Source organism: Hyla sarda, chromosome 5 (assembly GCF_029499605.1).
Source record: "Hyla sarda isolate aHylSar1 chromosome 5, aHylSar1.hap1, whole genome shotgun sequence".
In the NCBI taxonomy this organism is placed as follows: domain Eukaryota; kingdom Metazoa; phylum Chordata; class Amphibia; order Anura; family Hylidae; genus Hyla; species Hyla sarda.
This window is the reverse complement of record NC_079193.1, coordinates 293,428,546-293,442,155: the sequence shown is the minus strand read 5'-3', so window position 1 is coordinate 293,442,155 and position 13,610 is coordinate 293,428,546. Positions and strand designations below refer to the sequence as shown.

General features: G+C 46.0%; 1 protein-coding gene across 1 annotated transcript in view; it reads right to left on the bottom strand.

Annotated features, from left to right (window-relative positions):
* UBXN2B (UBX domain protein 2B) overlaps positions 1 to 13,610 on the bottom strand; it is a 78,816-nt gene that overhangs the window by 30,440 nt on the left and 34,766 nt on the right. Inside the window, exons 5-6 of the mRNA XM_056522002.1 lie at positions 3,283 to 3,392; positions 1,777 to 1,914 (exon numbers count right to left, since the gene is read on the bottom strand). Of these exons, the coding sequence (XP_056377977.1) occupies positions 1,777 to 1,914; positions 3,283 to 3,392 (248 nt within the window). The remainder of the gene's footprint in view (positions 1 to 1,776; positions 1,915 to 3,282; positions 3,393 to 13,610) is intronic.

Sequence of the window (13,610 nt, the reverse complement as noted above, 5' to 3'; positions counted from 1 at the left end):
TTTGCCACAACCTTCATATTGTATTTTAATTAATATTCACATATGTGTATTTTGTACAATTCCCCGTCCCCATTTCACACTTCGTTTTAGGGAGGGTTTATTCAGCCTTTAGGTAGGGTTAGTCTATATCTGTTAGAATAGGTACATGTATCCTTTCCCCTGTCCCACATATCTTTTGTTGCTGTTTTTTTTTATGTCTATGTGTTGTGTACTTATAGCATGTCTTTTGTATCTATGATTTACTATCTATTTGAAGTAAAGGTTAAGTTTTATTGTATCTAGAACTTTATTGGTGATTTTTTTCTGTGAATAATATGCTTCCCCCAGCAATAAATGATGCTATGCTGTGAATGGCAGCAGTCAGTGATTAGATCTACAGCAGGCAAAAAGCAGCCATATGTGCTTAGGAGACTGGGCTGTTTTTCTCCCGGCAAGATCCACAGAAAGTGTGTTTGTGTGTGGGGGGGGGGAGGGGTGACTGTCAAGCCAGAGCCCTAGACAGAAATCACGTGGTGTTTGTCTTCCAGGAGGGTGGGGGCTAGTCTCAGTGAGGGGTTTGCACAAAGACAAGGTGGATCTGATAATGACGTTTTTCTCTCACCCCCTGCATGTAAGTGACGGCTGAGAGAGGGAAACTGCTCTATATAGCCAATGAATGATATTTAGATAAATACATAGGTTGGTGAGAGGGAAAGGATGGGCTATGGGGTTAGTTCCCCGGAGTACTCCTTTAAAGGAGAAGACAGGCACTAACCATAATGGGGGCTTAACTATTTTGCTACCTATATGGGGGATCTACTTGTCTACTGTATGATGGCATATGGGGGCCATAAAAGCAAGCACAAAAGGATGCGCTTTTACTATCGGAGCACCAAGGAAGGCCTTATTACTACTTGGGCCCTGTAGATGAAAGGGCAAAAAGAAGTGCCAAGGGTGTTGGAAAAGTAAGTAGCCTAAGATGTTTGTGTCGCAATTCTGCAAAGGCCAGTAATGGGTGGAACAAATTGTCTTGGCGGGCTCGGCTGGCCAACAAAAGTGAACAAATGTGACCAGAGAAGACTCCCCTTGTAAATTGCTGGATGTAACAGCACTGGAATCACTAATATACACAGTGATTAACTCTTCTCTGTGTTGGAGAACAAGTCCCTTTCACCTTTCTATAGTTCTGCTCAGGCAGCAGAGAGGCCTTATATACCCCTGCATGTAAAGTATTGTAAAGCTTCCTATTTAGAAGAATAAAATTCCACATGAAGGTATTGCCTAAAATATATTTTCTTAAAATGTTATTTTTTTTTTTTTTTTTGCCAACATGGACTGATGGCACAAAACTAAATGATATACTATTAACAACATTAAATCCCTTTCTGAAGGATCCCTCTGTTAGTGGGAGCTGTTGAGTCCCTGGTAACACTGAAAGATTTACAAATAGTAAGGGATCATTGTTTGATTGTTCCTACAATATTCTCCTGACATAGGCTTGCTCAGAATAATGATCAGTGCAAAACAAGATGTGATTTATACAAGGAATCGGGCAAAAAAAAAAAAAAAAAAGTGACTAAATGGCTCATAAGATTCTACAGAACTGTTTACATCATAGATACTACACTAAGCTATAAATCAGGCTTCTTTGCATATGCTGGATTCAGTACAAACCTATTTATTAGTTCCACCTTTTTACAACAACACACAAAAGACTCAGTTTTTATATATGGAATATACTTCATGGTATATCATATCACTAACAAATGCACATTAGTAAAACAAATAATGTTGTACCTTCCGAGTTTTTTGCCCTCACCACTAAAGGCCTTGAATTTTAGCCTAGGTTTAACATATTCTTGGTCTTGATGGTCTTCCATGTCTAAACTGACTTGACCCCCATGTACCATCCACTGGAGCTCTAAAGGGATTTCCCTGAAATAAAATAAACTGAGAATTATTAGGAACAAGTCACAATTTTCTTTTATAATAAGTAAAACACATTCACATGCACAATATCACACTTAATAATCATCACATTAACGGGGTACTCTCATCTAGACATTTATGACATATCAAAGAGTATGACATGAGACTGACCGACAGCTGCTGGTCAGGAGGTGTTTAGAAAGCCGAAAATAGCTAGGGCGGCTGTTTTACTCAGTTTGTGTTACTACCATTGATGTTAATGCAAACAGCAAAATATGCGGTTTTCAAAACTACCACATGACAAACAGTTTAGCTTGTAATCTTACGCTGTTTACATAACTCCCATGCAGGTTTGAGTTGAGCAAACTATGTAGAACAGCTGTTCAGGGGTTCAACCAACTGTTGGAAGCCACTCAATCTTGAGATAGATGTGGATCCCACCTCTGGATAGCCTATGGATATACCATAAATGTCCAGATAAAAATACTCCTTTAACTCATTCAGGTTATGTTCAGCAGATGATTAGGTAGGAGGACTTGAAGCTCATTGGCCCCACTGCAAAAGCTTTATAATTCTTATAACTGGGGCGTGCAACTGTTTACATCCTCTATAGCTACAGTTTGTCACTAGAATAAAAAAAGAATGGTGCAAAAATTGGGGTCTATTTAGTCCATACAACAGTCAAATTCTAGATAACTTCCATCTTTGTGGAAATAGTGAAAACAAGCTTTCCTGTTTTAGCAAAAATGCTTCTATGCAAAGTGATATCCAAAGTGAAAATGGTTTGGGAGACCATGACTGACTTGCACAGCATCACTGTGATATCAACCCCCTGAATATCATTAGGTCAACTACAATTAATATAATAAAACACCACCACCTTATTCCCAAATGATGGAATTCCACACAGTTTTGTGGCATGTTTTGAGCCAAACAAGTATTTAAAAAAGGATTAGACTTTCCTTTCTACTTTTCTGTCCGCAGCGAGCGGACCTGCACCATCCATCACCACTGATGGCAAGACAGTTTGAATGGGCTATTACTTTGGCTCTAAAGTCTGCCACATTTGTGATCACCAAGTCAAAATCCTAAACAGCTGCTTTTATATCTGCTGTGCCTACAATTTCTGAAGGTATTTTCGAGTACAGACAGTTTAAAGGGGTACTCCGCCCCTAGACATCTTATCCCCTATCCAAAGGATAGGGGATAAGATGTCTGATCACGGGGGTCCCACCACTGAGGACCCCCGCAATCTCCCTGCTGCACCTTTGGATGTCTAGGGGCGGAATAAGATATCTAGGGGCGGAATAACCCTTTAAGTAATAACTGCTGCAAAACTCCAGAATCCATACGGGTAAAACAAAAATACATTACCCTCTCTTAATAGATTCCAGAAACTGAGCATTGACTGGATCTGCGTAGGAGCGAAGCTCTCCATCATCTATACTAAACCCATTGCTCCATAGTTTTAGTAATATTTGCACCTGTCAAAAGAAGCCAAATAAAATACATTACAAACCGAAATTATGCCATGGCTTTTAGGAAAGTCACCAGATTTTTAGTATTTATAGTTACATAAAAACAACATAACTATCTTCCATAAAGAAAACTATTGTAATAGAACTAAAGACACAGGCTTCTTTATTTGCTTTTGCAGATTTGTGGACTTTCACTGTTGGCTTCTGTAGATCTGAGTCAAAGTTCATGGACAATCAGAGGCAGAGAGATGAGGGCAGAAGGGATGACCAATGTGTTGGCACAGAGACAGGCTGATGCCCTTGAATTGGTAATCAGCCTTGACATAACAATCCGTGACGCATCTAAATGATAAGAGCCATGTGTAATAACAAGCACAGCAAAGTAATGAGAAAAGTGTCTGACACTGTAGACCTTTATTTACTGTGAACACTAAAATATATCACAACTAAGAGAAACATAGGCTACTTCTGCTTTAATTGCAGTAAATATCAGTTCATTTCAGTTAATATTTTTTCCGGACTTTCTCTAAAAAAATGCAGCATTTAACCACAATTTGCATGATTTGCATAATCATTGACAAAACACAATTTTTACCGCAATTTTGGTTGTGCGGGCAACACCGCATGCTGTAATGAGCTGCAGTACAGCTAGTTAGCTGCAACATGTGAACACAGACTATAATGCAGTATAATGTGTAAAAAAAAATGCAATACAAACACAAAATGTGAACACAGCCTTAAAAAGGGGTACTCCGCCCCTAGACATCTTATCCCCTATCCGATCTCGGCTGCAGCACCCCAGACATCCGGTGCCGGATGACTGGCGATAAGGGGCGGGGGCTCGTGACATAACGGTTCCGCCCCCTCAATGCAAGTCTATGGGAGGGGGCGTGATGCTCTAAACGAATGCTGGGTGCAGCAGGGAGATTGTGGGTGTCCCCAGCGGCGAAACCCCTGCGATCAGATATCTGGCCCTGATTTACAAAGAGTGCAGTGTAGTTTTCCTTGTGGGTTTTGATTCCCTACAAATATATGTGGCATGACCATGATGTAACAAGCCTCTACCTCGCACCCGAAGCTCTAAACGAATGCTGGGGGCAGCAGGGAGATTACGGGCGTCCCCAGCGGCCATACCCCTGTGGAAAAAAATGTTTTAATATTAACTGGTACCACAAAGTTAAACATTTGTAAATTGACTTGAACCGAAGAAATAATAAGTGCACTCACCGCAGAATGGCTGCTACATCTGGTTGCTACTTTTATTGGAAGTCAATAAGACAAAACCGTGCAGGGAAACCTTATGAAGCGCATGTAGCGCGAGACGGGACCATAGCCTCAGCTCACCTTGTTCGTTACCTCCCTGCACTGTTTTGTCTTATGGACTTCCAATAAAACTACCAGATGTAGCAGCCATTCTGCGGTGAGTGCACTTATTATTTCTTCGGTTCGAGTTGATACGTTGAACTTTAATCTTCACATCACTATAAGTTTGCACCACTGCCTGGCTGCCTCTGTTACGCTGCAGGTGTGTTCCGATCAGCCACACATCCTACAGGTGTATGCATCAGCAGTGCCAGGCTGTCTTTTCCTTCTATGCTACTGATTTGTAAATTGCTTCTATTAAAAAATCTTAATCCTTCCAGTACTTAGCTTCTGTATGCTCCAGAGGAAGTTGAGTTGTTCTTTTCAGTCTGACCACAGTGCTCTCTGCCGACACCTCTGTCCATATCAGGAACTGCCCAGAGCAGGAGAGGTTTGCTATGGGGATTTGCTTGTACTCTGGACAGTTCCTGACATGGACAGAGGTAATTTTATATGTAAGTAAGTAAGTAAGTATGTGGTGACCACGGTGTTATGGTGGGACCACGGGGTGTAGCGGTGTAGGTAGCGGGGCCAGATGGTATTAACCCCTGGGGCAAGAGGTTATTAACCCCTAGTGTTCGTGATGCCAGGATGTGGTTGAATGGTGTAGGGTACCGCCGACAACCAACCCAAAACAGCATATAGTAAATGAGAGTCCAAAGCAGGTTTTGATGCAACTGGAACTTTACTGAAGAAGGCAGAAAACAGTCTTTACAAACCGCCAACTTCCACAGAGGTGATCGGGACACAGGGAACCTCTCAGGCTTGCTTGGACTTGTAGTCGTAATAATGATGATGCAGGCCACTGTACAACTGTTATGACTTTGGTAGGGACAGTAGAGACTTGAATTTTACTCATAGATCTGATGTGGCTGCAGACTTTTAGGCTTTGGCCTAGATATGCTGGACTTGACTTGTACAGGACTTGTGCTTGCTTTCTTGTCCAGGTCTAAAGAGCAGGAACCAAGAGAGAGAGAGAAAATGTGGAGACTACAGCCCCTTATATATCAGGGGGCTGGACTAAAGCCCATTTGTAGCTGGTTGCCTGTGGTTACCTGTGCTTATGCAACTTTGGGTATATCATGTGATCACATAGCACATAACATATCACATGACCTTAGGGAGGTCCTATACAGGGTATATATCCTAACAACCTTCATATATTACTTACATTCACTGTACAATACATAAAATAGATGTACATACTTAATATACAATACCATATCATGACTTAAGGGGACCCTGCAGGAGAGCCCTGTGGGACTTTAGGAACTGTACAGAACCAGATTCTATACCGGGACACCACAAGTATACCAGAGATAATAAACTCCACTGAGTACAGTTTCATATGAGTGGATTCTGTGTAGTGCTGCAAATGTGTTCAGGAAAGGAAAAAGAGGGATTGGAGTCCAAGACATCAGAAAGTTTAATGAATTTTACTGCCTGCAGAGTGCGTGCGTGTGTGTGTGTGTGTGTGTGTGAGAAACATGATGGCTGCTGAAGAGCTTACCCTGTTAATATCAACCTATTAGATAAATGATACCAAAATAAGCATAATGCATTAATAAAAAGATGCATTCAAAAGTGGCCATAGCCTTTAAGATTATGTACATACTGGTTTAAGAGAAGCGTAAAACATGTTTGTGCATGTGTTGCGAGTGCTTGCTGTAACTATACTACTAATTTCACCAACACTATTCCTGCAGTTTCATCTGTGTCACTCCAGTTCAGCTACGTCCATTTATTTCTTTAACGGAGATGTCCTTTCTTTAACGGAGATTACTTTTTCTATTCCATCCTGCCCGGGCTGCAAAAAAGGACAAAAACTTTCACTTCCCTCCATATGTTCCCCCGGAGCTCCGCAAAAGCTGATCGGTCGGCCGGGCTGTTTACTTCCTACTTCTCTTAGCCCGGTACGTCACACGGCGCTTCAGCCTATCACCGGACATTGCTGCGGCCGGTGATAGGCTGAAGCGCTGTGTGACGTACTGGGCTAATGGAAGTACGAAGCAGACAGCCCAGCCGACCAATCAGCTGTTGCGGAGCTCTGGGAGAACTTAGGGAGGTAAGTGAAAGTTTGTTTTGTCTTTTTTTGCTGCCCAGGCAGGATGGAAAAGAAAAAGTCTGCATTGGACATCTCCTTTAATATGCTTTAATATGTACTGATAGAATGTCAGTCTCTTTGTGGCTGGGACTTCCTGTGAACTACAGTAATACATTATCACTCTTTGACCACTCCTCTCCCAGCAGAAGATATTCCGCACATTTTAATGATCCGGCGGGCACTAGGACCACTCAGAAATCAAAGACGGCAATGCATTTACAAGCAGAATTTGCAGAAAGAATCATCTGCCATGGAATAGCCCTGTTAAAAATAAATACTCGAAGCAAAGAACATGCAGGGTTCTCAAAAAATATTAACTCCTTAACGACGAAGGACGTATATTTACATCCTGCGCCGGCTCCCGCAATATGCCGAGGGGTCACGCAGTGACCCCGCGTCATATCGGGTCGGTCCCGGTGGCCATCAATGGCCGGGACTCGTGGCTAATACAGGAAATCACTGATCGCGGTGATGTCCTGTATTAACCCTTCAGACGCGGCGATAAAGCTGATCGCTGCGTCTGAAGCGAAAGTGAAACTATCCCTGATGCTCAGTCGGGCCTCGGTGAAATCGCGGCATCCCGAACAGCTTCCAGGACACTACCTACCTCCTCGGTGTCCAATCGGCGAATGACTGCTCCGTGCCCAAGATCCAGGCAGGAGCAGTCAAGTGCCGATAACACTGATCACAGGCGTGTTAATACATGCCAGTGATCTGTGTAAAAGATCAGTGTATGTAATGTTATAGGCCCCTATGGGAGCTATAACACTGCAAAAAAAAAAAAAAAAGTTAAAAAAAAAAGTGTAAATAAAGATCATTTAACCCCTCTCCTAATAAAAGTTTGAATCACCCCTTTTCCCATTAAAAAAAATAAAAGTGTAAATAAAAATAAACATATGTGGTATCGCCGCATGCGTAAATGTCCGAACTATAAAAATATATTATTAATTAAACCGCACGGTCAATGGCGTACACGTAAAAAAAATCCAAAGTCCCAAAAAGCGTATTTTTGGTCACTTTTTATATCATTAAAAAATGAATAAAAAGTGATCAAAAAATCCGATCAAAACAAAAATGGTACCGATAAAAACTTCAGATCACAGTGCAAAAAATTAGCCCTCATACCGCCCTGTACGTGGAAAAATAAAAAAGTTATAGGGGTCAGAAGAGGACATTTTAAAATGTATAAATGTTCCTGCATGTAGTTATGATTTTTTCCAGAAGTACGACAAAATTAAACCTATATAAGTAGGGTATCCTTTTAACCGTATGGACCTACAGAATAATGATAAGGTGTAATTTTTACCGAAATATGCACTGCGTAGAAACGGAAGCCCCCAAAAGTTACACAATGGTGTTTTTTCTTCAATTTTGTCGCACAATGCTTTTTCTTTCTGTTCCGCCGTGGATTTTTGGGTAAAATTACTGATGTCACTGCAAAGTAGAATTGGTGACGCAAAAAATAAGCCATAATATGGATTTTTAGGTGGAAAATTGAAAGGGTTATGATTTTTAAAAGGAAAGGAGGAAAAACGAAAAACCACAAACTAAAAAACCCTGCGTCCTTAAGGGGTAAAGGGGCACTCCTGTGGAACACTTTTTTTTTATTTTATTTTTTTATCAACTGGTGCCAGAAAATGAAACAGATTTGTAAACTACTTCTATTAAAAAAATCTTTATCCTTCCAGTATTTATTAGCTTCTGTATACTACTGAGAAAGTTATTTTCTTCTTGGATTTTTTTTTTCTGCCCACAGTGCTCTCTGCTGACAACCCTGTCCAAATAAGGAGCTGTCCAGAACAGGAGCAAATCCCCATAGCAAACATATGCTGCTCTGGACAGTTGCTGATACAGACAGAGGTATCGACAGAGAGCACTGGACAGAAAAAAAAAAGAAATCCAAAAACAAAAAGGAGATTTTTGTTTACTTACCGTAAAATCTCTTTCTCGAAGGATCCATTGGGGGACACAGACCGTGGGTGTATGCTGCTGTCTCTAGGAGGTGTGATACTATGGTAATAAAAAAAAGTCGGCTGCTCCCAGCAGGATATACCCGCCTTCAGGCTCTGAGCTAGTCAGTTTAAGTTCCAACGCAATAGGAGGAGACTAATAGGTCAAAGAAAAACCCCAAACTGTCCGAGAAACAGAAGAAAAAACATAACTGAACACACCCTCGGACAGAGAACTAAAAGGAAAATCCCAAAAAGGGCGGGAGCTGTGTCCCCCAATGGATCCTTTGAGAAAGAGATTTTACGGTAAGTAAACAAAAATCTCCTTTTCTCTATCGGCTCCATTGGGGGACATAGACCGTGGGACGTACCAAAGCCGTCCCTTGGGTGGGCAGATAAGTAATCAGGCAGATGGCCGATCCACTGCCGCCTGCAACACTTTACGACCCAGACTAGCATCAGCCGATGCGAAAGTATGAACTCGGTAAAACCTCGAGAAAGTGTGCAAAGACAACCAGGTAGCCGCCTTGCAAATCTGCGAGGCCGAGGCTCTATTCTGGAGAGCCCAGGATGCCCCAACAGAACGTGTAGAATGAGCCACAACCCTGAAAGGAGGAATCTTCCCCTTACAGCGATAGGCTTCCGAAATGGCGGACCGAATCCACCAAGAAATGGTGGCCTTGGAAGCAGGTTGTCCCTTGCGAAGACCTACCGCAAGGACAAAAAAGGAATCACACTGACGCAAGGAAGAAGTTATGGAGAGATAAGACCGAACAGGCCGAACTACATCCAGCTTGCGTAGTAAGCGCTCCTTAGGATGAGAAGGAGCCGGACAAAAGGACGGGAGGACAATGTCCTCATTGAGATGAAAGGCAGAGACCACCTTAGGCAAAAAGGAAGGATCTGGCCGGAAAACAACCTTGTCCTGGTGAATCACCAGAAACGGAGAACGGCAGGAAAGAGCTGCCAGTTCAGACACCCTCCGGATGGAGGTGATAGCAACAAGAAATGCCACTTTCCAAGAAAGGAGGCGGAGAGACACCTCTCTAAGGGGTTCGAAGGGCGCACTCTGGAGGGCACTCAGAACCAAATTCAAGTCCCAAGGGGGAGAAGGTGACCGATAAGGAGGAACAGCGTGCGCCACTCCTTGCAGGAAGGTCCGGACATGAGAATTAGAAACCAGGGGCCGAAACCTGACCTTAAGGGAACTGAGAGACAACCCCAGTTCCAACCTCGACTGCAGAAAAGGAGAGAAGACGGGGAACCGAGAAGGTCACCGGGGAGAAGTCCTGAGCTTCACACCAACGTAAATAAAACCGCCAAGTACGGTGGTAAATTCTTGCGGAGGAGGGCTTACGAGCCTAGAGCATGGTGTGAATGACTTGGGAAGAGAACCCGCGGGCCCTACCGCCACGCCAACAAATGCAGCGACTGTAAATTAGGGTGGCAAAGAGGACCCTGAGAGAGTAGGTCCGGGCGGAGCGGAAGGCGCAGAGGAGAGTCGTCCAAGTGCCTGACTACATCGGCGTACCACGAACTTCGGGGCCAACCTGGAGCTACCAGAAAGGCGGGGACGTCCTCTGCCTTGAGCTTCCTCAGCACCCTAGGAAGGAGCAGAAGAGGAGGGAACAGATAAAGGTAGGGCGAACCCCGCCCAAGGAATCACTAGGGTGTCCACGGCCAGAGCCTGAGGGTCCCGGGACTTGGACCACGTCCGGAATGCCCCAGAGGTCACAGAGCTGCGCGAAGACCTCCGGATGAAGAGACCACTCGCCGGGGTCAGGTGAAGACCGACTGAGGAAGTCCGCTTCCCAGTTGAGCACTCCTGGAATGAGAATCGCCGAAATGGCCGGAACCTTGCTCTCTGCTCAGGTGAGAATCTTGGTCATCTCGGCCATGGCTGCCGAGCTGCGAGCGCCGCCCTGTCGATTTATGTACGCCACGGCCATGGCGTTGTCCGACTAAACGCGGACAGGACGGGACTGAAGACGGGACTCCAAATGAAGAAGACAAAGAATAATCGCCCGTAATTCCAATATGTTTATCGGAAGAAGGGTCTCCAGGGAAGACCAGAGTCCCTGAACCGTCCAAACCCTGAACACGCCGCCCCAGCCCGACAGGCTGGCATCCGTTGTAACAACCTGCCAGAGAAGGGGAAGAAATGACCGCCCTTGGAGAAAGCGGAGCCACCAGAGCAGAGACTGACGGACCCAGCGAGGGAGAACAATCTGACGATCGAGGGACAGAGGAGACCTGTTCCATCGAGAGAGAATCGCCAGTTGAAGGGGGCGGTAATGAAACTGGGCAAAGGGTACGGCCTCCATAGTTGCCACCATCTGACCCAGGACCTCCATACAAGTGTGGATGGAGACTGATACCTGGGTCCGAAGGGAGCGGACCCCCGACCAGAGTGCCAGACGTTTGTCCGGCGGAAGACAAATGCGGGCAGAGGCTGTGTCGAACCGAAGTCCCAGGAAGGTTAGAGACTGGGTAGGACAGAGGACTCACTTGTCCCGGTTGACCATCCACCCGAAGCGAGTCAGAGTGTGGAGAGTGATGTCAAGATTCTCCAGAGTCTGGGCTCTGGTTGGAGCCTTGATGAGAAGGTCGTCCAGATAGAGTATCACCGAGGTTCCCCTCGACTGAACAGGCCCATCACTGGCGCAAGGATCTTTGTAAAGACCCGAGGAGCCGTGGCAAGACCAAAGGGGAGGGCTACGAATTGAAAGTGCCCCTCCAGAACCGCAAGCGGAGGTACCGATGATGGCCCGGAAATATTGGCACATGGAGGTAGGCATCCTTGATGTCCACCGATGAAAGGAACTCCCCTTGTTCCAGGGACGCCACCACTGAACGGAGAGATTCCATTCTGAAGTGGTGGATGAGAAGGTGACTGTTGAGACTCTTGAGGTCAAGGATTGGTCGCACAGAACCGTCCTTCTTGGGGACCACAAAAAAATTTGAATAGAAACCCTGAAAATGTTCCCCTGGAGGAACGGGGACGATAACCCCCTGGAGAAGCAGAGACTGGAGAGCCGCTCGAAATTGCTTCGCCAGGAGGAGGAGACCGGGGGGCTTGGGATCGAAAAAAGCGATCCCTCGGAAGGGAGGTGAATTCTATCCGGTATCCGTTGGACACCACATCCCTGACCCCAGAGTCCTGAATGTGTGAAGTCCAGATGTCTCGGAAAAACAAGAGACGACCTCCCACCCGAAAAGAAACCGCGGGTGGGGGCCTCACTTCATGCAGAAGTGGGCTTGCGGTTGCCCGATTTGGGCGCAAAACGGCTGGACCGGTTGGAGTCCGACTTCCAAGTCGGGCGTGCCTGGAACGAGGGAGCCTTCTTGTCCCGCGAGGGCGCCTGCCAGGACCCTTTGCTGGAGCCAGATCGAAAGGAAAAAGGACTTCCTTTGGGAAGAAGGGCGAGCCTTATTTTGAGGTAACAAGGAACTCTTACCTCCCGTTGCCTCTGAGATAATCTCATCAAGGCATTTGCCAAGAAGACAGCCACCAGTAAAGGGAAGCTCAGTGAGAGACCTTTTGGAAGCGGCATCTGCATTCCAAGCTTTAAGCCACATAGAGCGGCGGAGAACCGCAAGGTGACCCACAGCAAAGGCAGAACAACGGGCTGACTAAATGGAAGCTGCGCACAGAAAGTCCCCAGCTTTAGAGCATTGGAGAGCCAGAGCAGATAGATCCTCTGGGGGGGATCCCGCTAAGATATCCTGATGGAGCTTTTGGCACCACTCCGAGGTGAAGATGGGAGGAGGAGAAGAGCCAGCTGCTTCAGAAGCAAACATCGCTAAGGATTCTACCCTCTTGTCCGTGGGATCCTTGAAGGCAGTGGCATCTGCCAGAGGCAGTGTAGTCGCCCTAGAGATCCGGGAGATTGGTGGATCCACTGAGGGAGGGGAAAACACCTTAGCGACAAAGTCCTTGACAAATGGATAACATTCTTGGATTGTCTTGGGAACCTCTTGTCTGGATGTGTCCATGCAGATTCCAGAATGTCGTCTAAGTCAGGGTGAGAGCTGAACCTTTGAGGTGCTGGCTTAGCACGATGAAAGGATACTCCTGGATTGACATCCAAAGATCCTGGGTCCTCTAAGTGAAAGGTGTCTCTTATGGCCGTCACCAATGAGTTCACCGTTGCAATTGAGTCCGAGCGGTCCTCTGAGTCAGATGCCGGCTCGGAAGCCTCGTCCACCAGGGAAAGTGAATGAGTAGAGGCAGTCCTGGGGGCGACCCTGACCGGGTACACGGCTCTGGCGTGGCAGAGTGGAGACTCCGAGAATGTCCTCTGGAGGAGCGACGTTTGTGCCCAGATGACAGGGGGGCGGGACCCACGAGGGGAACGCCCATGTCTATCTGAAGACTCAATGGAAGAGTCAGACGAGGCACCCCTAGTACGCTTGTGAGAGCGTGAAGCATGTGGAGACTAGGAGCGGGCCCTCTCAGAGGTCCTGCACAGGGAAGACCCCTTCAAGGCGGACACCACTACCTGGGAGGCCTCAGCCACCGAATGGGAGACTTGGGTCAAGTCAGCCATATACTGGGTCAGGGAAGAAACCCAGGCTGGTGGAGCGGCTGAACCCACCGGGACCGAAAGGGCATCAGGGGGTACCAGGGGGTCTGGGGGAGCAGTGGCGCAGGTAGGGCAAGTGGGCTCGGTAGAGCCAGGCATTTTGGTACTACAGTGTTTACGGACCAAATAAGTCTGTGTATCCTGGCAGCTACAGTGAGGAGAACGGCTCCATGCAGCTAGAGTGAGAAAAGGACAGCCAATGGTAGAGGGGGGCATGCCAGCA